Source organism: Tenrec ecaudatus, chromosome 4 (genome assembly GCF_050624435.1).
Source record: "Tenrec ecaudatus isolate mTenEca1 chromosome 4, mTenEca1.hap1, whole genome shotgun sequence".
NCBI classification, from domain to species: Eukaryota; Metazoa; Chordata; class Mammalia; order Afrosoricida; family Tenrecidae; genus Tenrec; species Tenrec ecaudatus.
In genome coordinates, this window is record NC_134533.1 from 152,146,145 (window position 1) to 152,169,515 (window position 23,371).

A 23,371-nucleotide genomic window follows, 5' to 3' on the forward strand; every position below is an offset into this window, starting at 1 on the left:
TGAACCAAAGTTCTATTTCATTCTCGAATTTCAAATCTAACAAAAGTGGGCTTATCAGAAGTGGCCCCTTCACTGCTGACTTTTCTCCCCTCACACAATTTGTGCCACATTTAGGCTCACTTGATAAAGCAATCACAGAAAGGCTAATGAAAATACCACGTTCCGATCTCAGGGCGGTTAGAGACAAGCTCTAACAGTCAGACTGGAGGGTCTTTCTTCGTTTGTGGACTTGAATTGAATCTCTCTGAAGTCCCATCTCCTGGGAGGCTGATCGTGTATCTGTGATGGTCTGACTCTTCTCTGGAAGACCGTCAAGGATGCACCTCCGAGGCTACAGTCACTTGACACTCAAAGGAGTGTGGTTGTGACCACGATGATGCGTTAGCAGGTAGACAAGATGGACTTGGACGTTTGGCTCATGCAGTTATTAACTGCCGATGGTTACCCACGGCCAAAGGAACACTACCGGGGCCATTCCCATGGTCAGTTGTAGGTTTTCACTGGCTGAATTTCAGTAGATTGCCCGGCTTTTCTTTCTTGTTCATCTTTGTCTGGAAACTCCGTTGAAAGCAATGAAACATTATCACAACTCAAGCCTCTACTAACAGGTGGGTGGTTGCTGCACATAAGGTATGTTGGCTGGGAATAGAACCCAGGTTTTCTCTGAACACTGAGAATTCGATCACTGAAGCCAACACAGTCCTATGGATTTCTGGTCACACCATATGCCCAAACCCACTGCCATCCAGTCAACACTGACTCATAACAGCCCGGTGCAGGGTTTCTGAGGCTGTCAACCTTTATAAGAGCAGAAAGCCTCATCTTTCTCCTGTGGAGCTGCTGGTGAGCTTCAAACCAGCATTGACATTAGCAGTCCAGTGTTTGCCCAACTGCACTACAAAGCTCCTTGGTTTTCGATTCACTTATTCATGTGCTGCCATTCAGTCAATTCTGACTCCTGGCAACCCAGTAGGACAGGGCTGAGCTGCTCCTGTGGGTTTCTGGGCTGGTAAATCTTTACAGGAGCAGAAAACCCCTCATTTCTCTCAACAGTGACTGGTAGCTTCACTTCTGACCTTGAAGTGGGCAGTTGAACTCCTAACCCACTGTGCCACCAGGGCTCTGGGTTTTCTAGATAGGAAGGATTTTGAAAAAAGGCCCTTTTTGCTTCACAAGATGGTTTCTTAAAATCTAGACTGTAGCCAAGAGATTGGAATTTTGGAAGAGAAAAAAAGAAAGGCTATTAACATGATTGTTGGTTGTAAAATATAATCATCGTGGTAATGCTACAGAGAAAAATAATGACAGCATTGTTCCAGATAAAAGTCCTTAGAGTTGAAATGCCTATTTCCATTAAAAAGTTGTCCTGTAAAAAAGCCAGATTACTTCACAAACTCATTCAGGTTTCACCCAGGGAGCTAGAAGACTTTTACTTTGTTTCAGATTTCACTCTCATCCCATGCATTCTTGATTTCTGATATAATAACCTCATCCTTCAGTATTACTTCTTTTATTTTTTTGTAGCTTATTTCCTGAAAAACTGTATGCACATTTCCCAAAATAATAAATGACATGGAAAACTCTAAATTATGTTTTAATTATGCCAATGTCAAACAATTGGTTTGGTTTATTTTATATAAAGGTAAGTAGTATAACCAGGACCTTACTTTTTAATCTTGTGCTTTGGCCAACCTTTTATAGTGATAAATGAAATTTTCCTTTTCATGGGGAAAAGCCAACTTACTGTTGTTTTTGGTTTTAAGTTGCATTCAGGCTGTTAATGGTTAGCAAAAGAGAAGAAACTTTAGGAGAGATTTGCTCTAAGACATGTATTTCCTAGAATGAAAGGCTAATGACCTTATGAAAGATTCCTTATGTTTATATTTTTCTTGTGGAAATTTTCTTAAAACATGCATTTAAAAATATTTGGAGTTACATTTGGAGTTAAAGTACAAATAACTTGCATTTCATTGAAAACCAGTTACACATGATTTTGTTGTTAGCTGCCTTCAAGTCAGCTCCTCCCTCCTGGCAAGTCCACATACCACGAGTGTGGATCTTGACATCTGTAGGGTTTTCATGGGCTGTTTTTGCAAATAACATTACCAGGTCTCTTTTCCTGCACTTGGTCTGGAATGTCTCCTAAAGTCTCTTTAACATCATAGCACACATGTCTCCACTGACAGAAGGTGGTGGCTGTGCTTAAGGTTCATTGGACAAGAATCGAACGTGGGTCCCCTGATTGGAAGGGAAGAATTCTGCCACTGAACCGCCAACACACTGCCACCAAGTACATTCTGACTCATAGCACCCTTACATAGGGTTTCCAACACTGGAAATCTTTTACAGAGGCAGACAGCCTCATCTTTTCATGAAATATACTGTTACTAGAACAAATTTAAGGAATCTCAGTGGTGCTGTGGGTAAAGGCATTGGCCTGCTAAATGCAGGGTCAGAGGTTCAAGTCCACCAGCTATATGCAGGAGGAAGAGGCGCTTGTCTGCTCCCACAAAGAGTGACTGTCTTTCCAATTCTATGAGTTAGAATCCACTCAATGGCAGTGAGTGGGAACAGATTTAGTGCCATTAACAAAGAAAGTGATACCATGAGAGGTGAGAGAAAAGCCTCGGTATAAGGGCAGATTTACAAGCCAGAAATAAGCAGGTGTTTGCCAACTCAACATGTATGCAGATGGCCTGTCTCCATGCATTGAGGGGGGGCCATTCTGACCAGACCTAGATCCAGTTCCTACCCTGACTCTGCAACTGAAAAAGGTCTGCTTATTTAACCTCTCTAGGCCTCTGTCCCCATCATTACTTCCCAAGGTCCTTGTGAGAATTAAAGGCGATGGCAAATATCATGTACAAACAGGATTGGCCTAAAAGAGAGTCAGTGAATGATTCTCTCTCTTGCTCACTCTCTCTTTCTTTCTAGCAATCAAAAGAATTCCCCGATTCTCTCTGTTGACGGGCCAAACGTGCTTCTTTAAGAGGCACAGACGTTTTCAGTGTACATGTTAAAAGATGAAGCCAGAAGCGCCCTTACGAGCATGTTGCAATAGGCAGCTTTGTGCAAGAGCGCTGTCTTTCTCATCTTCTCCTTCCTAACAGGTCACGCATTTCCTGAAGCACAGGGCCGGGCTAGGTAGTGCCTGAGAGAAGCATGGCTTTCCTTTGTGTGTGGCTCTGCGGGGATTGCTCAAACGCTTAGGAGAGGTTTTGATGTTTTTAGTTGCATATTCTTAGACTCAGTGTTCACCAAACCATTGCCTCTTGGGAAGATACACATATGCTTGCTGTCCAAGAATTTTGCATGGGAAGTCCTGACAGCCACTGCGAGGAAAGTCAAATCAATCAGCAAAGTGTTGTGCGTTACGTTTGTCCTCTTGCTGTTTTAGAGTTTGTGGATGGAAATCGTATCGATTGTATTTCCTAAATGGTTTTTAAAGGACAGGAAAATGTAGGTGCTTTCTTCAAGTCTAGGTAAGTTTTCTCTTATAGGAAATTAAAATGTATTTCTTTTTTTCTTTTATGCTCCTCTGGAAACTTTATAAAACTAAAATAACTAATGATGACAAGTAAATACCATTTGTACTAAAATGAATTCCATGTATGTGTGTATATACAAAATCACAGGCTTTGTTTGTTTCCTAAGTACCTGTACATTGTTAGACTATAAATGTGAGAAAACATATAAGCTCATATTTACTATCAATCATCTTGTGTAGTTTTGTTGTCTTCTTGACGACTACTTTCTTTTACAATTTTATTTGTTTTGTTGTTGAAAATTATGCACCGCAAAAGATACACCAACTTATTGTTTTCTACATGCACAATGCAGGGACATGGACTACATTTTTGAGACGTGAAACCATTGTCTTCTCCGGTGACTTGTTCCTTCCCATTTTTGTGAGCCCACAGTCCCTTCAGGTTCCCATCTGATCTTTCCAGTTGCTCTTGCTGATTTGATCCCGTATAGATAGTTCTTTTTTTTTTTTTTTTTTTTAGATCTTAAAAGGACGTCGTGCTCAAGACAGACTTGTTTTACTACTTGAGCTGCACTGTTGTTTGCTTTTAAAAAGACTTCAGGGGATAGTTTTACTTACAGGTTCGAAGATGATCTATCTCAGGGCAAGAGTTTCAGGGCTTTGTCCAGTCTTCGCGGCTCCATAAAGTCTACCTCCCCTAAGAATTTGAAATTATATTCTGCAGTTTTCTCTCTCTCTCTTTTTAATCATTATATTGGGGGCTCATACAACTCTTATCACAATCCATGAATATATCAATTGTGTAAAGCACACTTGTACATTCATTGCCCTCATAATTCTCAGAACATTTGGTCTCCATATAAGCCCCTGGCATCAGCTCCTCATTTTCCCCTCCATCCCCGCTTCCCCCTCTCTCTAGTTTTCTCTTTTGATCGGGATTATCCTGTAGTGTCTTCGTTGAAATTGTCAGTCATGTAGTTTGACACCAGTCAGTGTTTCTAGTCTCTTGGCAGCGGGGTTCCTGGAGGCAATGAGCCCCATCTTCCAGAGCCTGTTCCTAGGCTCCTCTCTCTGTCCTCTGTGGCTCCACAGGAGCAGACCCCATCGTTACGCTGTTGGCAAGCTTTTCAGACGCCAGGAACAGCAGGAGGACTTCCTATAAAACAAGCACTAAACATGTTATTGGCCTATTAACTGAGATGTCTGTGAAACAGCGACCTCAAACCTCCAAACCAAGGAACCCAGGACCATAAGGCATTTTTTTGTACATACGTAAACAGCCCAAGCAGCTTCTGTCATATTTTACTCTTTTCATCATTATTGTGAGTATATCTGTCACACAACTTTTGCCAGTTCAGCTTTTTACTGGTGTAGTTTAACAGCAATGAAAACAGTTGGTTGAGCAATGCTACCTTTGATCGGTGACATTTCTCCATCACCGTTAAGCTTTCCTTTTTTCCCTTTCTCTCCAACTCCTGCCTTTGGTGCGAGGTATTATGGAGACTGGACCAATTCATAGCAACAGTGTTTCGTTCATACCACAGAATGAAAGGACACCGGGTCCTGCGCCATCCTCCAGAGTGTGCCAATCCATCTCATTGAAGATCTTCTGCCTTCTTTGTTGACCCCCTCCTTTGCCATGCTTGGTGTCCTTCTGACACATCGTCCAAAGTACTTGAGACTAAGACTCATCACCCTCTCTTCCGAGGAGGATTCTGGTTGTACTTCTTCCATGACAAATGTTTAGTTTTTCTGGTAGCCCATGGCATTTTCAATATTCTCTGTCAACACCACAATTCAAGGGCACTAGTTTTTCTCAGGTTTTCCGCATTCATTGTTCAGCGTTTGCATGCAAATGAGATGACTAAAAATATGGTGTGGGTTAGGTGCCCCTTAGTCCTCAAAGTGACATCTTTGTTCTTTTTGTAGCCGATTATCCAATGCGGTAGCATATTTTGATTTTTTAACTGCTACTTGCTTGAACATTGATTGTGGATACCACAATCATAATAATGTTTATTTCATAATAATGTTTCTTTTCTTTACGTTGAGGTGTATTTCATACTGAAGGTTATAGAGCATTGATTCTCAACCTGTAGGTTGTGACCCCTTTGGGGGTTGAGCAACCCTTTCACAGGGGTCGCCCAATTCATAACAGTAGCAAAATGACAGTTATGAAGTAGCAACGAAAATAATGTTATGGTTGGGGGGTCACCACGACATGAAGACCCACAACAAGCGTCACAGCATTAGGAAGTTTGAGAACCACTGCTGTAGAGCATCTGATCTTCATCAGTCAGCCCATCAAGCCCTTTTTAGTTTCAGTAAGCAAAGTTGTGTTAACTGATGGCATAGGTTAAGGAGGCTTCTTCCAATCCTGGTACAAAGTTCTCCAGGTAGTCCAGTTTCTCGGATTATTTGTCACATATGCATATTGAGTAAGTGTGGTGATAGGATACAACCCCAGCACACCTCTCTTGATCTTAAACTATTCAATATCCCTCAGGGCTGTCAGACAACTGCTTCTTGGTTTATAGACAACTGCCACACGAGCACAATGAAGTGTTCTGGAACTCCCAGTCTTCAGAATGCCTTTCATAGTTTGGGATGATCCACGTAGTTGAAGGCCTTTGCATAGTTAATAAAACATGAACAACCATCTTTCTGGCATTCTCTGCTTTGAGCTAAGATTCCGCTAATATCAGCAGTGAGATCCCTTGTTCCTCTTTGCTCCAGGTTGAATTGCTGTTAGCTCTCTGAGGATGTATTGTGCAACTTTAAAAAATTATCCTCACCAAAATTTTACTTACATGTGGTATCAGCGACATTGTTTGATAATTTCTGTATTCTGTTTGGTCATCTTTCTTCACAATGGACACAAAAGGATGTCTCTCTTTCAATCGGTTGGTCAGGTAGCTGTTTTCCAAATTTCTTGCATAAGCATGATAGTTCTTCCAGCACGGTGCCAAGTTATTTGAAGCATTGAGATATTATCCATTTGTGTTTTCCCTAATGCTTTTAGTGCAGCTTAGACGTCTTTCTTCAAGGTCATTGATTCTTGATCATGTGCTACCTCTTGAAGTGTTTGCGTATCAACCAATTGTTTCCAGTACATTGACAGTGTTTCTTCTATCTTCTTATTGGCTGAGTAATATTCCATTGCCTAAGTGCCACATTTTGTTGATGCCTTTATTTGTTGGGGGTTGTTTGGATTACTTCCCTTTTGGTTATTATGTCACTGTTAGTTTTAAAGCTTATGCTTTGGCGTCTACCCAGGCAAGCTACCAGACACAGGGCAATGACCTGTACTGTAGGTTAATCCAAAGAGCTTACTGACATCTAATTATTTTTTCTGTTTAATCTTCAAAAGGTCGACATTAGAATTTACTGTTAATTTCACATTGTCACATTGTTTAGAAGGTGCTTTGGTCCCTGTGCCATAGATATTTCTAATAGTTTTCTACCACTCCAACCCTGGACAGTAAGTGTTCTCTGGGTTGCATTTTATTATGTTCAATTTGTTTTCCCATTACCTGGCATACTTGTTAAGATGCAGATCCAATTTGGAGAGTGGGGTTGGCAGTATGCTGCATTGTTAATAATATGATGTAATGCTGCAGATCCATGGAATACATTTTGAATGAGAATACTGTGGGTGGAAATGTACCTCAAATACCTTCATCTGATACTGTCTTCAAACGGTACAGTCTAGACTTGTCAGATAAAATACTGGTGTGTTAACCTAGGTAGCAAATTTATAGACACTCAGATGTGTATAAGAAAGAGCTTTATATAAAGAGTAATTATACATTAAGAAGACATCACAGCCCAGATCAAGTCCATAGTTTGATATTAGCCCATATGTTCTATGCCAATCTATTAAGTTCCCTTCAGACTCACGAAACACATGCAATGATGCCAAATGCAGGAAGATCACAGGCCAGTGGCTGGGAAGTCTTGTGTATCCAGTGGTGTTTTAAGCATCTCAGCACTGGTGTGGGTCCCCATTAGGCTGCTCCAGTGCCAGGGCTCTGGCGGAGCTCCATGTGTTCTGTCAGCTGCAATGTCTCCCAGGAGCGAGCCTGTGTCCCACCTCCAGGAAGCTATTTATCTTCTTAGCACCTCCAAATGAGGTCATCAAGCTTAGATCTGATCGACAGGCTAAACCCCACCCCTTCCCTCCTAAGTCTCAGATTATGTAACTACCACAACTTGGTTCCTAGGATGCCACATACAATATTTGGGACAGATGTCTTCTAAAAAATGACTCACTATCTGAAATTCAAATTTAACCAGATATCTATTTTATCTGCTTATATTCCCGTCACTCTATCACATACATATTTTCTCCCAGACACATGTACACACACTCTTGTCACTGCTAAAGTTGGCAATACTTATTTGCAATCTGCATAATATGTGAAAGGAGCCCTGGTATTGCAGTGGTTACGTGTTCACCTGCTAACCTCAAGGTCCGCAGTTTGAAACCACCAGCCACCTCAAGGGAGAAAGATGAAGCTTTCTACTCCCATAAAGAGTTACAGCCTCAGAACCTCACAGGGGCAGCTGTAGGGATGCTATGAGTTAGAATGGACTCAATGCCATTGAATTTGGTTTGGGTTTATAAAATGTGAATACTTCTAAATATCATACATATTATTGCAGTGAAAGAAATAAGATTTTCAAGAAAGAGATGGGCAGATAGAATCAAATATCCATTTAGGTATTTTTTCATGTGCTTTCACTCTAATATAATAAATAATATAATATATAATATAATATACTAGTATTACTGTTCCCCCATTTAATAAATTCTGGAAAAATAATGATATCTATATTAAAAAGTAGAGAAATGCCCTTTGTGGTCAATATTTTAAGCCAAACACTTGAAGCCATCAGGGTTCATATGATGATTTAAATTTGGGCAACATTTTTTTTTATAATTTTAACAATTTATTAGGGGCTCATACAATTCTTATCACAGTTCATACATATACATATATCAATTGTATAAAGCACATCTGTACAGTCTTTGCCCTAATCATTTTTTTCTCCTCTTTTCTTTTTTTACATTTTATTAGGGACTCATACAACTCTTATCACCATCCATACATATACATACATCAATTGTATAAAGCACATCCATACATTCCCTGCCCCAATCATTCTCAAGGCATTTGCTCTCCACTTAAGCCCCTTGCATCAGGTCCTCTTTTTTTTTCCCCTCCCTCCCCTTTCCCCCCTCCCTCATGTGCCCTTGGTAATTTATACCTCGTTATTTTGTCATATCTTGCCCTATCCGTAGTCTCCCTTCCCCCCTTCTCTGCTGTCCCTCTCCCAGGTTGGGCAGCATTTTTATAAGTTTCTTTCACTCAAAATATGAAAGGAGCTTCAAAGTTAGTGGGGAAATGGAATGGAAAGATAATGGGAATTCCCCCCCCCCAACTTTTAAAAGCCCCCTTGTAATATGTTATAATGTCTCACCTCTCTGGCTGTGGTTATAATCCCATTTGGGAATGCGTGGTCTTTGTTATGTGAATGAGGTGGGATTAGTGTGGGGTGTATTTTGAGTCCATCTCCTTTGAGATATGAAAGAGATTAGACTCACCAACAAGTGGATGTGGGGAAAGAGATGCCAAGCTGCGTGAAGCACACCCAAGAGCAGACGCTGAGAAGAGACTAGGACTTTCTCCCAGAGCCAACACATACACACTCACAGGTTCCCCCCTAGATCTGGTGCTCTGAACTGTGAGGAAACAGCCTCTGTTAAAGTCTCCTGTATGTGGTCTTTCTGTTAGCCTAGCATTAAATAACTAAGACTCTTAGTGAGCTGGCCCTGAATAGAGTCGGTAGTTTCAAACACTGTGGATCTGTTCTCTCTTGTCCTTTCAGATTCTTCACAGAGTTGGAAGCAAGACATCAGAATAATATCTTGATTGACGATATAAGCGACATTGTAGAGAAACACACAGCTTCCACGTTTGACCCATATGTGAAGTACTGTACTAACGAAGTCTATCAACAGCGGACCCTGCAGAAATTATTGTAAGTGCTACCGAGTGATCAACAGGCTGACCTCACTTTAATTAGACCACAGTGACTGAAGGGAATCGATCAGTTAGATCACTGTTAGAAAGGATTCCTGATAGACCATTCCTCAGGACAGAAGTGCTTAAAAGTAGTACCAGCAAGACAAGAGGGTAAAAAAGCCTAGGCTGTGTAGAATTTTCTTTAAAAAGCAATTATGGAATCATTGTTGCTATTTTCTTTTTTGAAAAATTGCTACAAGACACGAGGTGATCATCATTCCTTCACATTTCCCAGCTTCCTCAAGTGTTAACCTGACCCAAAACTGGGCAGTGTTTCATTGTGGTCTACATCTGGCCACCATGAGTTAGTCAGTGGGATGGCAACCAATTGCAATGGACAGTTGTGCGGTTTACCAGGAGTCCAGAGAGGCGTCTGTAGTAGACCCTGCTAGAATCTAAGGGTGCAGCGTCTTCTCTATATTTCAGTGAATACACACACAGTAGATAGGAAAGGAAGCACTCTCTGAAGGAAAGCAACTGAAGAAAATGTTCTTAGAGGTTTTAATTCTGCAATAAAAAGTTACACATTATGTTTCACTTTGCCCTTTCCCCCCACTGCCCTGCCAGTTACTAAGGGGTTGGGCTTGATCATGCATACATAAGAAGACTCAAAAAGCTCATCAAACGTTTCACTATCTTCTAACTCCATTTTTAAGAACTTTTTGAAGCTCCCTCGTATATACCGCTTGTATCTTTAAGAGAGGCCATGATTCTTCCGTAAATGTCTCCCTATTTCTTTTCAGAGGCCGGTCTATCACAAAGAGCCTTTGCTCTCTGGCACAATGCTACACTGCTGTAAGCTCACTTGGGGGGACTGTAATTGCCCTCATATCCTCCTGTGAGTCGATGGGCACACCATGGAGCTCTGGTGTGTGGGGTGGGGTGGGGTGGTAGTCAGTGGCGGTTTCCTCAGGGCTGCTTAGAGAAATGTGACCCCTTGAAACCTCCCAAGTCGGTAAGAAGGGTGACAATGCGTCCTCTGGAAACTTTTGTATGGACGGAGTGGAAACCTACAGCTGCTATTCTCAAGTGAAGGTTTTTGTTTTAATCTTTTGTATAAAGCAGAGTGTCTGAGATTCGTCAGCACCTTGACGTTTTGGGATGGAAATGTTTGTGTTGTAGGGCAGTCCTGTGCACCGCAGGATGTGTAGTGAGGGCCCTGGTCTCTATCAGTGAGAAGCCAGTAGTGTCCTGACCCCAGAGTGATAACTACGAATGTCTCCAGACAGCACCGAATGTCTCCTAGGGGGAAATCACACCCCTTCCCCCCATCCCACCCCGTCCTCTCCCCCTGTAATTCTGAATAATTCAAACCAATAATAATTGGTTGAAATTGTCAAGTAAAGTCATATTGCATGTTTGTAAACAGCCTTGAATTAGAGCTAAATCCAATTTTCATGTTGTTTTACAGAAATTTTAAAAAGGTGATTTAGTACTGCTGTACATTATTTAGATGTCCAAAAAAAGTTGTTTTAAAAAGTGTTTTTTAGTAAAAAAAAGTTTTTGTTTATTCAGGGGCTCTGTGGCAATTGATGTGAATTTATGGTTAGAGTAGTAACTTTCAACTTCAGCTATTAGAAATATGTAGATCTCTGCAAATAAGAATCTATCCTGATTAACTAATCAGAGACCTTGTTTGTGGGGGTCAGGTGGCAAGGAGCTTTTAATATGCAACCGTTTTAGTTTGATTACTTTTTAATCTTCTTAAAAATTCTTCTTAATGTATATCTTATTGCCACTGAGTCAATTCCCATCCATAGTGACCCTGTAGGACAGAGTAGTACAGTCCCACTGATACCTTAAATCTCTACAAGAGGAAACAGCCTCATCTCACTTCCTAGGAGTAGTTGGTGGGTTTGAACCACTGAACTTGTGGTTAATATATCAGGTCTACACCGCAGGTTTCAGAAGCTTAAAATTCTTCCATCTGAGGGAATGGAAATAAAACATTTCTGTTTGATTTCTTTTAATTTGCTAGAATGGGCGCTGGTTAATTTACTTTCGGCAGCTCTCATACAAATCATCTTATTTTTTAAACACATGGAAAAATGCCCACCACTACTATTGCTCCTGCTCCTGCCCCTGGGCCTTCTCCAGGCATAAGCATCTAGCATTCAGTACCACCACCTCCCACATTCCGAAGTTGGGGCCTCTCCATTCTTCAGTCTCTTCATGGGATTCTCATGTGGCCTTCCGTTAGAACTTATGTGGGTGGTTCCACATGGGACGAGATCTTTGGGAATTATTGTGGTACTGCTAAAATATTGGGGCTGCCATGGTTCACAGAGTCTCTGTCCTAGAAAGAGGGCTGTTGGAAAAGCCACAAGGCGCTACTAGTCAATAAACCCTTTCCCACTGACATTGCTCTCTGGGATCATTTTCAAGGCTAGAGGAGAGAATTAAAAGAATGTGGTTTGTTAACTTCTTGATGCATTGATCTTAAATGAAATCGGTTCTGTATATTAATAGATAATTGATATATTCAACATGATGAAACCCTTATTGCTTCATTTACCTACATTTTCCTTGATAAGTTTCTAGCCAGACATTTCTCTTTTATTGTTCATTCTGTTATCTTAAAACCACATCAACCTCAGATGTATGGTATACAATATATTTATGTAGTTAGGTGCTGATGATGTTAGGTTCTTATGTACTTAGAAATCGCTGGTAATGTGTGAGTTTACTACAGTGTTCTTTAGGCCATTTTATTTGCTTCTTAACACGGAGTAGGAAATGTTTGCACATTTTTATGTTTGTTTCTTTTCCCTCAGAGCCACCAATCCATCATTTAAGGAAGTGTTATCACGCATTGAGAGCCATGAAGACTGCAGGAACTTACCCATGATCTCCTTTCTCATCCTGCCTATGCAGAGGGTGACCCGCCTTCCCCTGCTGATGGACGTAAGACATGACCGACCTATCCTGTGCCTAACTGTGCTGCTCTAAATCTAAAAAAAATTGTTCTTATTCTACTTGAATTGATGCATATCTCTCCTAGAAAATACTCCAACTGAGTGAGAAGGTGCTATTTTGGGGGGAAGGTGCCGGGGTATAGCAATCTGCCGCTCACGTAAAAGTGGACACTTTGAACGCTCCCCCTGCAGTTCTGCAGAAGAAAGATCAGGCAGAGGACTTCTGTAATGGGTCCAACCCAGAAAGCACCATGGAGCAGTTATGCTTGGGGCCGCCCACCTCTGTGGCAGCCAGCTTAGACGAGAAGGTGCTGTTTGGCTAGGAAGTCTTGCCAGTGTCTAACTTATTTGGCAAGATAATTAAGGAAAGCCTGTGTGGTCTCATCATAGGATTTAGGTTACATCACCCATTTGCTCCAAGTTTTTTGTTTTTGCAAAGGGAAGAATAATGACTTTAGATTCCATTTCTGACTGAGGTGTTAACTGGACATAGGACTTTGGGCAAGTTACTTCATCTCCTTAGGCACCCCCTCCTGCACCACCACTATCAGATTGATCGCCCAGACCCCTTCTGCCTGAAGCGTTTCAAGATGCTGTTGGTGCTACCATAAGAAACTCTTTCCATGTAACAAGACAGAAACTTTCCCTGGTTTTGCATTGTACAAAGTGGCTGAGAAAATTCAGCCCCTCCTGATTTCAGGGGAAGTTCATGAAGAAGACCAGCATTTGACTTTGAGCACTGGCCCGGCAGGCCTGGGAGAAAGAAGTGGGTGGAGATTTGTGTGAACCACAGCTGGGAAGCAGCCACATCAAGCCAGGAGGCCTGCTCGCTGGCCATGTTGGAGCCGAAGTGACTGTTGGGGCCGGGGCAGCATAAGAAAAGGAAAGGCTGGCCCAGCACGGGTGTGATCCAACCAGTGGTGTCTTCTTGGCCACACAAGGACGCTTTTATCCTACGTGTCCTTTAAGAGGGAATCATGCTGTTAATGCAGTGTGGGCTTTCACAAGTGAAAGCCTACAAAAGAAATGGAGTCATAGCATTGTGCTTGGAGATGGTTACTAAGTTCCTGGATTTTCTAGATTCAGTTGCCCATTCCATGATGTTCAAGAAGAACACTGCACTTTTTAAATGACGTAGGAGCCTGTGGTCCTCAGTGCCCCTGTTGACGCTGCTGCAGAGTGTAGGAGGCGCTGGGGGGCGTGGTGGGGGGCATCAGAGTTGTCAGTCCCTTGCTGCGTTCCATGTTCAGCTCAACCTGCCCTCATTACTCCCTTCCCCATTCATCACCTGGTATTTAGGAACTCCCACCTGCCTAAATGTGTTTAGAAACTTGCATTAGCTCTCTGCCTTTCTGTTGTTTTTTGAAACCATGACTTAAAAAAATTAGAACCCTTTCATGTTATCAAAAACAAAATTTAGCTTACAACAGGTTGACTCCATTTGACTTTTAAGACTTGGTAAGAACATGAAATTTGATCCATACAGACAGATATTATTTGAGACACCCTATTTTGTCATAGCAAACTGTATTCTTTTTACATGTACCATTTTGTATAGAGTTGGAATTATAAAGTTTAGGGGTTCATTCTTTCTTTCATGGGAAAACGAGATCTCTATAAATGCAACATTTTTTTTGTTATGTTAGAAATTTTAGAATTCAGCCCTTTTTTCTGCGGAAAAAATGTAGTTAGGTTGTGTTTCTTAGATCCCGTCTATGCTGTGCTCCCCCAGCGTGCTTATTCTCCCTCTTTAATTTGGAGGAGTTATGTACGTATCACACTGTCTCCTGCAGAGCACGTTGTACAAAGTGGGAGCTATGTGCCTTGATTTCTCATGAGCTCTAAACATCTGCGGTCACAGATCCCTTTGAGATTAGAGCAAGCGTCCTCAAACTATGGCCCGCGGGCCACATGCGTCCCGCCAACATTTATCCGGCCCGCCGGATGTTTCTGCCCTGTTTGTTTTTTACTTCAAAATGAGATATGTGCAGTGTGCATAGGAATTTGTTCATAGTTTTTTCCTATACTATAGTCCGGCCCTCCAAAGGGTCTGAGGGACAGAGAACTGGCCCCCTGTTGAAAAGGTTTGAGGAGCCCTGGATTAGAGGAAAGCTGTAGCCCCTCTGCCTAGAAGTTCTTGTCTGCGCTGAGGATTATGTATGCTCAGTCTCACAGTGTGCATTGCACAGTGGCCTGTGAGGCAGGAGAGCTGCTCCCAGGAACACGGACTAGTGCTCTGCAGACTGCTTCTGTGCCTGTTAGTTGCTCATAGTAATGGAATTTTAGATCGTGCACAACATAAAAGAAATAATAAGGTATAGTCATATGTATGGCTCATGATGCAGTTAACTAATAAATATGTGTGGCTGTATGCAGCAGTTTTAACCTGGTTTGTACAGTGGGTCACAGGCGGAAACATTTGAGAGCTTTTAATGTACACCCACAGATGGGCACTGTGTGTTCTCTTGTATCCCACGTAACAGACCTGTAGCCTCACTTCCTGGTTTAATAACTCGGTGTTGGTCTCCACCTATAGTGCCAGCTGCTTGCTGAGAGCCAGTGGCCTGTCACCACTAATCTGTTTGCCATCAGTGAGAGTCTGGCCACCTAGGCAGAATCCAAATACACTGAAATTTCTCTTCAATTTCAATTCTTTTATGAAGCACCCATCTTCATTGAAATGAACATGTTTTCAAAAATATAAATGGTTCTGTTGTCTTTGAATGTATGTTTTCAGAAGTTCTATATGTGTCAGTTTACCCTGAATTGACTTTCTTTGAACTCCGTTTCATAATCACAAATGAAATTCAACAATATAAGATTATCAAGGAAGACCTAGATGTCCTCCTCTCCTGAATTATTTAAATTCACATTATTGTATCATCTTCAAAAATAGTTACAGCTAATGATAACCATCATAATTAAATAAAGCAATTCTTACCATGTGTTGAGGACCTACAGTATGCTGGACAGTTCGGAAGACCATGACATGCATTTTTCTCCTTTAATTCTGGCAACAATCTTGTGAAATAATTCATTAAATAAGGAAAATTTTACAGATGAGGAAGCTGAAGCTTCTAGAGTCCAGGTAGGTGACAGCCCAAGGTCAAAAAGGGACAAATCTGGCGTTTGAAACTGACTTCTGCCACCTCTGACTCCTGTCCTCCAACTTAACCATTTTCTGCATTTATTTGGACATTAAGTTTAAAGGCTTTCCCTACATTAAGTTTAAAGGCTTTCCCTAGTTTCCCACTTGAGCTGTAGTATCATCTTCCTGTGTTCAGCAGCATTAACTGTACTATAAGGGAGAGGATATGGATAAACTGTTTTATTCTGCTTAACCCAATAAATCAATTGACTTCATTCACTTTTACTTCATTGTAGACTATCTGTCAAAAAACGCCCAAGGACTCTCCGAAGTACGAAGTCTGCAAAAGGGCCTTAAAGGAAGTAAGCAAGGTAATTGTTGAGTAGTTGTTCAGACAGACAGCCATTCAGATACCCTGGAAGAGACTGTGTCTTGGGGTGCTGCTGAAAATTACTAGAACCTCACACACTTTTCACTATGTAGATAGAGAAGAAAATTATGTTTGCCATGCTCAATTCCCACCCCACCCCCCTTTCAGACAGCTTTGCTTTAAGGGCCAATCAATGTCTCCACTCCTTTTTGTATTTGAAGAGTTATTCATTCTCTCATTCAGTAAATATTTATTATTCCTCTTGAGCCAGGCACAAAGCCAACCCTGAGAACACAGTGATGAATAAGACAGATACAGTCACTGCCCCAGAGAGCTTCAGTGCTGTGAAGGGGGCAGACCTTCAATAAGAATGACACTAGAGGCTGGTGATTCTGTAGACTGAATCCTAAAACAAGAGGAGGGGTGAGGGAGGACCTGTGGGAAAGAGGGTCTTCATTGCCTGTAGAGGGCCAGAGACAGGGAAGTGTTTGGTGAGTTTGAAGAGCTGAAATGGTCTTCATGTGCCTACTCTAGCAGGGAGACTTGTCAGCCATCAGGGACGTGGCACACAAGAAGGAATTACAAACCTAACCTGAGTTGATGCAGAAGCTATAAATTAATGTACTACAAACACTACTGCGGAGTTGGGACCAATCCTGAGGCTCTCATAGTTGATCATGCAAGTGTCTTAAACAGATGTAAAAACTCACTGCCCTTGAATTGATTCCAACACATAGTGACTGTATAGAGCAGAGTAGGACTGCCCCTGTGGGTTTCCAGGATTGTAACTCTTTACAGAAATGGAAAGCCTCATCTTTCTCCGTCAGAGGGTTGGTGGTTTCAAAGTCCTTATTTTGTGGTTAATAACCAATACTTGACCTACAACACCGGATGGAATTAGACCTGTGCCCCAGGGAGGTAGATGCAACAATGGATTGAGTGAGCATATGGGTAGGCCAAAGAGAAACGAATGCATCCTCTGACTGGGTGGCTCTCTCCCACAGGAGCATGTCCTTGCAATTCCGCATATGCCAAATACACAAGTCAGGAGCTCCAAGAAGGGACCAGAATGGAGGCCATGGATTTGGGGAGAAGCAGCATAGAGATGGTGTCTGAAGGATGAACTGCCCCTGGGAGAGTGTAGAGTGAATGAGAAAGCAGTAGATCGTGTCATGGCCAGGAGGAATAGCAATATTCAGGGTCTTATTTAGGGGAAAAAGGAGCCAGCTGAGGAGACTTAAGACAACAGTAACAGCATAGCCACTGACAAACATCACCTAACCAAGTCAGAGGAGAGGGAGGCCGTTGCCTTTAAAATGATTCACGGTTTTATACTTATCCTTACCAATAATATCTGCCAATTTGGGGTCTGATAAACTAGTTGTCTAATATCTATGACATTTTTATGCACAGAAGAAATCTATCTGTGATCCACATAAATCCATCTCTTCTCCCATCTTCTGTCTGAATACCACGCTCTGGAAAACATGGAATGAAGGGACTTGGCCAGGCAGCTGTGGGATCGCCTGGGGGCCTACGCTGAGGGAGGCTCTCTCTGAGTCACGTCCGCGGAGGACTTCGGGGTCGCTGCTGGAGAATTGCGAGCCCAGGACTTAAAAGAAGGCAGTTTGAAGTATTTAGCAAAGTTGACAACACACATGGCATTTGATGGAAAATTTTCACTTCTAAACACTCTAGAAACAGTCACACAATACTGAAGTGCTTAAGGCTGTTGAACAGCAAAAATAGACAAATTGAATGGATAGATAAAGTAGAGGATGGAAGTATCACCCTCCATGTTTTCAATAAGGGAGTTCTGCCTGGTTGTTACTGACATGAATGCAGATGAATGAAGACTAAGAATTCCCGCAGAAGAATGGGTCCCAGAGATAGCACTTCATGCTTTTCAGGAATTTCACCTCCCCACACCCCCCTGTATGTGAAACCGGGTATCGAGCTGTCACTTGACCGAGCACTGGTAAGTGCAGGAGCCTCTCAGGAATTGCTTTGCTTTCTTGATGTGGTAAGACAGTTGAGAGAAGGCTGTATGTATGTGAAGATTAAGTCGCTCCGTAGGACACCTTTCTCTGAACATGAGCCATGATGATCACCAGGGCTTATGCAGGGAAGAGGACCACAGGAATCTCACAGTATATTCAACATTCTCCCGGTGTGAAAAGGAAACTGACATTGTTAATATAGCTAGCCCAGCCGGAAGAAAGAATGTTTTATGTGTGAAGATTGCTGATCGGGTTGTAGAGAATCTGGAAAAACATTATCAGCATTTTCAGCAGGAATAGTGGATGATTAAAGAACATTGATAGTTTGCAACTAAACTGCAGAATTTCACATTGGCTTTGTCTGAAATCAAAGAAATTGGGAACTCCCAATATTTGTTTTAGAGATTTAAATCTGGTGTGCTGCCGTCCAAATTTTATTAAACTAGATTCTATCTAAGGCTCTGGGTAAGTCCCCCATGTTTAGTGAGTGGGGGGCAGGAGGGGGTGGTGGCGGCAGGAAAGTTTCTCTTTTTTGGGTAATTAAAACCCTGATAAATAGTTGAGCAGAATGCTGAAACACTGCGAGGCCAGACACTCAAAAGCCAGAGCTGTGTCTGTAGCGCATCAGAAGATGCCCCTTTTAGGAGTCAGGTGAAGCCATCACCTTTGCCCTTTGTGGCAACATAATTAAGGTCTCTCTAATCTTCCCCGTAACATTTTATGTGGTTTTGAATATCTTCTATGTTCCAACCATCTTGAGATATAACTGCTATCACATACACTTAGGTACAGGTATCTATTAAGTAAGACCACCCCACCCTCCAAAAGCAAAAAAAACCCCAACCCTCACTTCCATCTAATCGAATCGATGCTGACTCATAGCGACCCTAGATAGGTCAAGGCACAGCTGCCCTTGTGAGTGTCTGAGACGAGAGCAGTTTACAAGAATAGAAAGCCCTGTCTTTCTCCTGTGGAGTAACTGGTGGCTTTAAACTGCTAACTTGTAACCACCAGGGGTCCTGGGGATCAATATATAATTTAAAATAAATTATTTTGCCAATTGTGATGTATTCATCAGGAAAGTACTAGTAAGTGAACATAATCAGGTCACAGACATAGAACGACCTTTTAACAAAATTATATATTTGTAGACACAAGGAAAACAAGAAAAATTGTCTCATTCAACCTGTTATCAGTTACCTCTGGGGAACAGGATTAGATCGGGATCTTTTTATGATCTATTTTATATACCTCTGTATTATATTTTTCTGTTTTAAAACCTGGACATTCATTATCTGAGAAAGCAGTACTAAAAGTAAATCCAATGAGAATATACAGGCTTCGTTTTTAAACAATCACATTTAATTTTATTGCCAATGAGTCTTGTGTAGATATATATTTTTATAGGCACCTAGGAATACAAAGTTGGTTTGATTCAGAGCAGTGAACTAATATGCACTTGACTGAATCAAGGTTTACAATTAAGTGGAAAGTCTGGTGATGTCATGGTTTAAACATTGGGCTGCTAACTGAAAGACTGGAGGTTCAAACCCACCAGCTCCTGCCTGAGAAAGATGAGATGGTCACAAAAAGGTTTACAGCCCTAAGCCCTATTAAGGGGTGCTGTCAGTCAGTGTCCATAGCAGTGGGCTTCAATCCTCCCTGAGGAATGTCCGACCATCAGGCTCCACCCCAGGCTTTCCTGTTTGAGGCTGTGTTCTGGTCTCTTGTGGCTTTGTGCTTCTGTTTCTGCTTAGAACCTGTCTTTGAAGTAAGTGGTCTGGCTTAAGCTACCTGGGGGGATGCTGCTTGCTCTGAGGTTGGGAGGTGCCCCTGAGTCAAGGAAGGAGGGAGGGAAAGACATAAGGGCCAGAAGGACAGACATGGGAGAGGTGTGATAAGCAGTATATTTGCCCCTGAAACCTTTTCAGAACTTTTTATTCCTTGCCTTTTTTCTAATTACACCATTTCTAACAGGATATGCTGTCTTTACTCTGTAAAATATCCAGCTCCTAACTTCCTAGCCCCAAGTGTTTCTGGAGAGAGATTTGCATTGGAAATGGAGGGAACTTTCCGTGATCTATTAACCCCCTTTCTTACTGTGTTCCCAGTTGGTTCGACTGTGTAATGAAGGAGCCCGGAAGATGGAGAGGACAGAAATGATGTACACGATTAACTCCCAGCTGGAATTTAAAATTAAGGTATTCACCTGCCTCTTCCCAAACAGATTTATTACTAATCTTGCTGGAATCTTATGTAAAGGAGGAGAGAGAGAGTGTATGTGTGTGTGGGGGGGGGTGGTGGTGGTCAGATTTTCTCTCCTAAGAAGGGCCATCAATTGATAAGGGAGGCTGCCTGATGAGAAGCAGATAAGGTCCTTCAGTGCTCTCTAACCCAGGTCCCAGTGACTCTTCTCCAGGCCTGAATGAAGGGAGGTAGGCATGTCTAAGAAGCATGGTCTCTCCCACCCCCCACTCCAAGGAAGACACCAGACTTGGGGAAGCTGATCATTAGCAAAAGAGTTACAGACTTGACAGGAACCTATTAGAGCTTCCTTAAGGACTTCTCAAAGCCTCTTGCCATGAAAGGACAGAAAAGTGTGGCTTCCCAGGAGTTGGACCACAACGTTTTCCTAAGTTCAAGAAGAACAGTTCTTTTCCAGTGTGCAAAATGAAAGCAAGATTGTTAGTGGGTAGCAAGGCTCCATTTGTTTCTCTGCCTCAATCCTCGCCAGCCTGATCCTGCTGCTGCTCGGGAGTGGTAAGCAGAAACTCTGTGGACCAGGGAAGCCTCTGAAAAGCAACAATCCAACAGGTGTTGAGCAATTTCCCCCAAACCCAGGCATCCTTAAAAGAAACAACTGCTACATGTATCCTTATAAAATCTGTTTTCATCTATGTTTAAAAGGGAGGCAATGCCATTAAAAAAGTGGAAAGGCACATAGAAAACTGGAAAAACATGTGTTACTCCCATATAGAGCAGGGGCTGATACAGACAAGGAAGCGGTAAGAATCGGTAGAAATGATAAGAAAAAGATTTTTTTTAAAAAGCCCTTGAGAAGTTAGAAAGCTGCTAAAAGAAGAGGGGGAGGGGGACCCAAGCCTTTAAAAAGATGTTTTACTTCACTCAGAAGAAAAGTGCTAACTGAAAGTAAGAATGATTCTCACCTCTTAGATTCATAATCTTGCAAAAGTTTGCTAAAAAGTATTATCATCTCAATGGTGGACAATATGGCAGCAATTACCAAAACTATAAGTGCAGGTTATTGTGACCCACCAATTAGATGTGTGCAAATTAATTAGTTCATTTTTGTCCATTAAAAACTCAGTGGAACCCTTAGAAAAGGGTTGCATCTGGTTTGACAGGCAGTTGCCAGAATTTCAAGCCACATTGAGAAGAGAATCTGGAATGAGGGTTAGCGTTGCCGACATCAGATGGGCCTCAATGCAAAGAACACCAGAAAGATGTGGGATTGTGTTTTATTGGCTGTACGAAGGCATCGTCAGAGCACTAGGCTTCACAGTTCACTTGTGTGGGTTGTAACAAATTGTGGACAGCATTGAGAAGAACAAGTCTTCCAGAACACTTCCCTGTGCCCATATTGAACCTGAACCTGAACCAAGAGACAGACATTTGGACACAGCAAGGGACTGTTGCATGGCCTAGAGTCATGAAAGGTGTGCTTCAGGACTGTATCTTTTCACCACATTTCTTTCATCTCTATGCTGAGCTAATCAGGAATGGAGGGAGGCTCATTAACAACCTGGCAACATGCAGATGAGGAGACCTAGTGAGTTATGCATTGGGCTGCTAACCATAAGGTCAGCGGTTCAAAACCACCAACTATTCAAAAGGAGAAAAATGAGGAATTCTATTCTTATAAAGATTTACAGCCTCAGAAACCCACAGAGATCGTTTCCCTCTGTTCCACAGGGTTGCTATGAGTCGGAATTGAGTCGATGACAGTGAGCAAGGACTCGCAGCACTTGCTGATGAAAATCAGGGACTGCAGCCTCCAGTGTGGGTTACAACCCAATGTAAAGCAAACTAAAATCCTCAGAAGCAGCCTAATCGATAGCATCATGTTAGATGGGGAAAAGACTGGCGTTATCAAGTATTTCATCCTACCTGGGCCCGCAATCAATGTTCATAAAAGCAGTAGTCAAGACATCAAGTAATAGATTGCATTGGACAAATCTCCCGTACAAGACTTCTTTACAGCGTTGAAGAGCAAGGCTGTCACTTTGGGAACTTAGATATAGCTGACCAAAGCCATGGTATTTTCAATGTGCAAGTGAAAGCTGGACATTGAATAAGGATAACAAGAAAAAACGATGCATTTGGTGAAGAATATTGACAGTACCTTAGACTGCCAGAAGAACAAACCAATCAGTCTTGGAAGAAGTACAACTTAAATGCTCCGTTGAAAAGCAGACAGCAAGACTTTGTGTCACGTATGTTGGAAGGGTTATCAGGAGAGATCATTCCCTAGAGAAGGACATCATGCTCAGTAAAGTAGAGAGCCTGTGAAAAAGAGAAAGACGCTCAGTGAGACAGATCGATACAGTGGCTACAACAATGTGCTCAAACAGAATAAGTTGAGGATGGCAAGCAGTGTTTCATTCTGTTGTACATTCTGTGTCTCAAATAATTGGAACTTATTGAGCCAATGGTTCTATAAATTTGAATAATAGTTTATTAACTAGACTTCCTTGTAGGCATATAAATATTATTTATATGCACTGTACTTCAAGATATTTCTTGAAATACTCTTTTTGACAATAAATATGACACCAAATCCTCAAAAACAAACAAAAAAACACAACCAGTGGTGTGCACGGCTCCTCTGGCACAGATAAATTCAGGAATGTCGAAGTCGCATGCGCACACACTCAGAGTTTATGTATAGCACTGCTTGGATTGCAGAAGAACCAACATATCTATGACCAGAGGGTCTATTAAATAAACCATAGTACATCTGAATAATATGATACCACTCAGCTATTTAAACACTTTGGTGTGAGTGGGTGAATCCAGGTTTATTGGGAGTGGGCGTGTTTACCAGTTGGTGTTTGGGGCCTTGCTAACAAGTAGAACTCCAGAATTTAACAGGCACCAAAAGGAACTCTGAGATTTCTTCGCCCTTGCATCCTCATTTTGCTGACCCATAAAACTAGTCACAGTTTATGCTAACATACTTCTCAAGGATGCCACGTACCACAAAAGGGGATGGAAAGTCTCTTCTCTCTAGAAATGATTTCCATGCCTTTGAGTGTTCCGTTTTATTCATGAATGAGAATGAGAATGATTTTCCTCATTTAGCAATACATTCTGAAATAATATCGGATTTCTTTTTTAAAAGAAGTGTAGACGTATTGAAAAAATTAACTCACTGTCATGGATTTGAATCTGACTCAAAAGG

General features: G+C 41.9%; 1 protein-coding gene across 1 annotated transcript in view; it reads left to right on the plus strand.

Moving 5' to 3' along the window:
• Positions 1 to 23,371, plus strand: part of ARHGEF26 (Rho guanine nucleotide exchange factor 26) — a 155,035-nt gene that overhangs the window by 98,386 nt on the left and 33,278 nt on the right. Inside the window, exons 6-9 of the mRNA XM_075546945.1 lie at positions 9,380 to 9,532; positions 12,351 to 12,480; positions 15,876 to 15,950; positions 20,061 to 20,150. Coding sequence (XP_075403060.1) covers positions 9,380 to 9,532; positions 12,351 to 12,480; positions 15,876 to 15,950; positions 20,061 to 20,150 — 448 coding nt within the window. The remainder of the gene's footprint in view (positions 1 to 9,379; positions 9,533 to 12,350; positions 12,481 to 15,875; positions 15,951 to 20,060; positions 20,151 to 23,371) is intronic.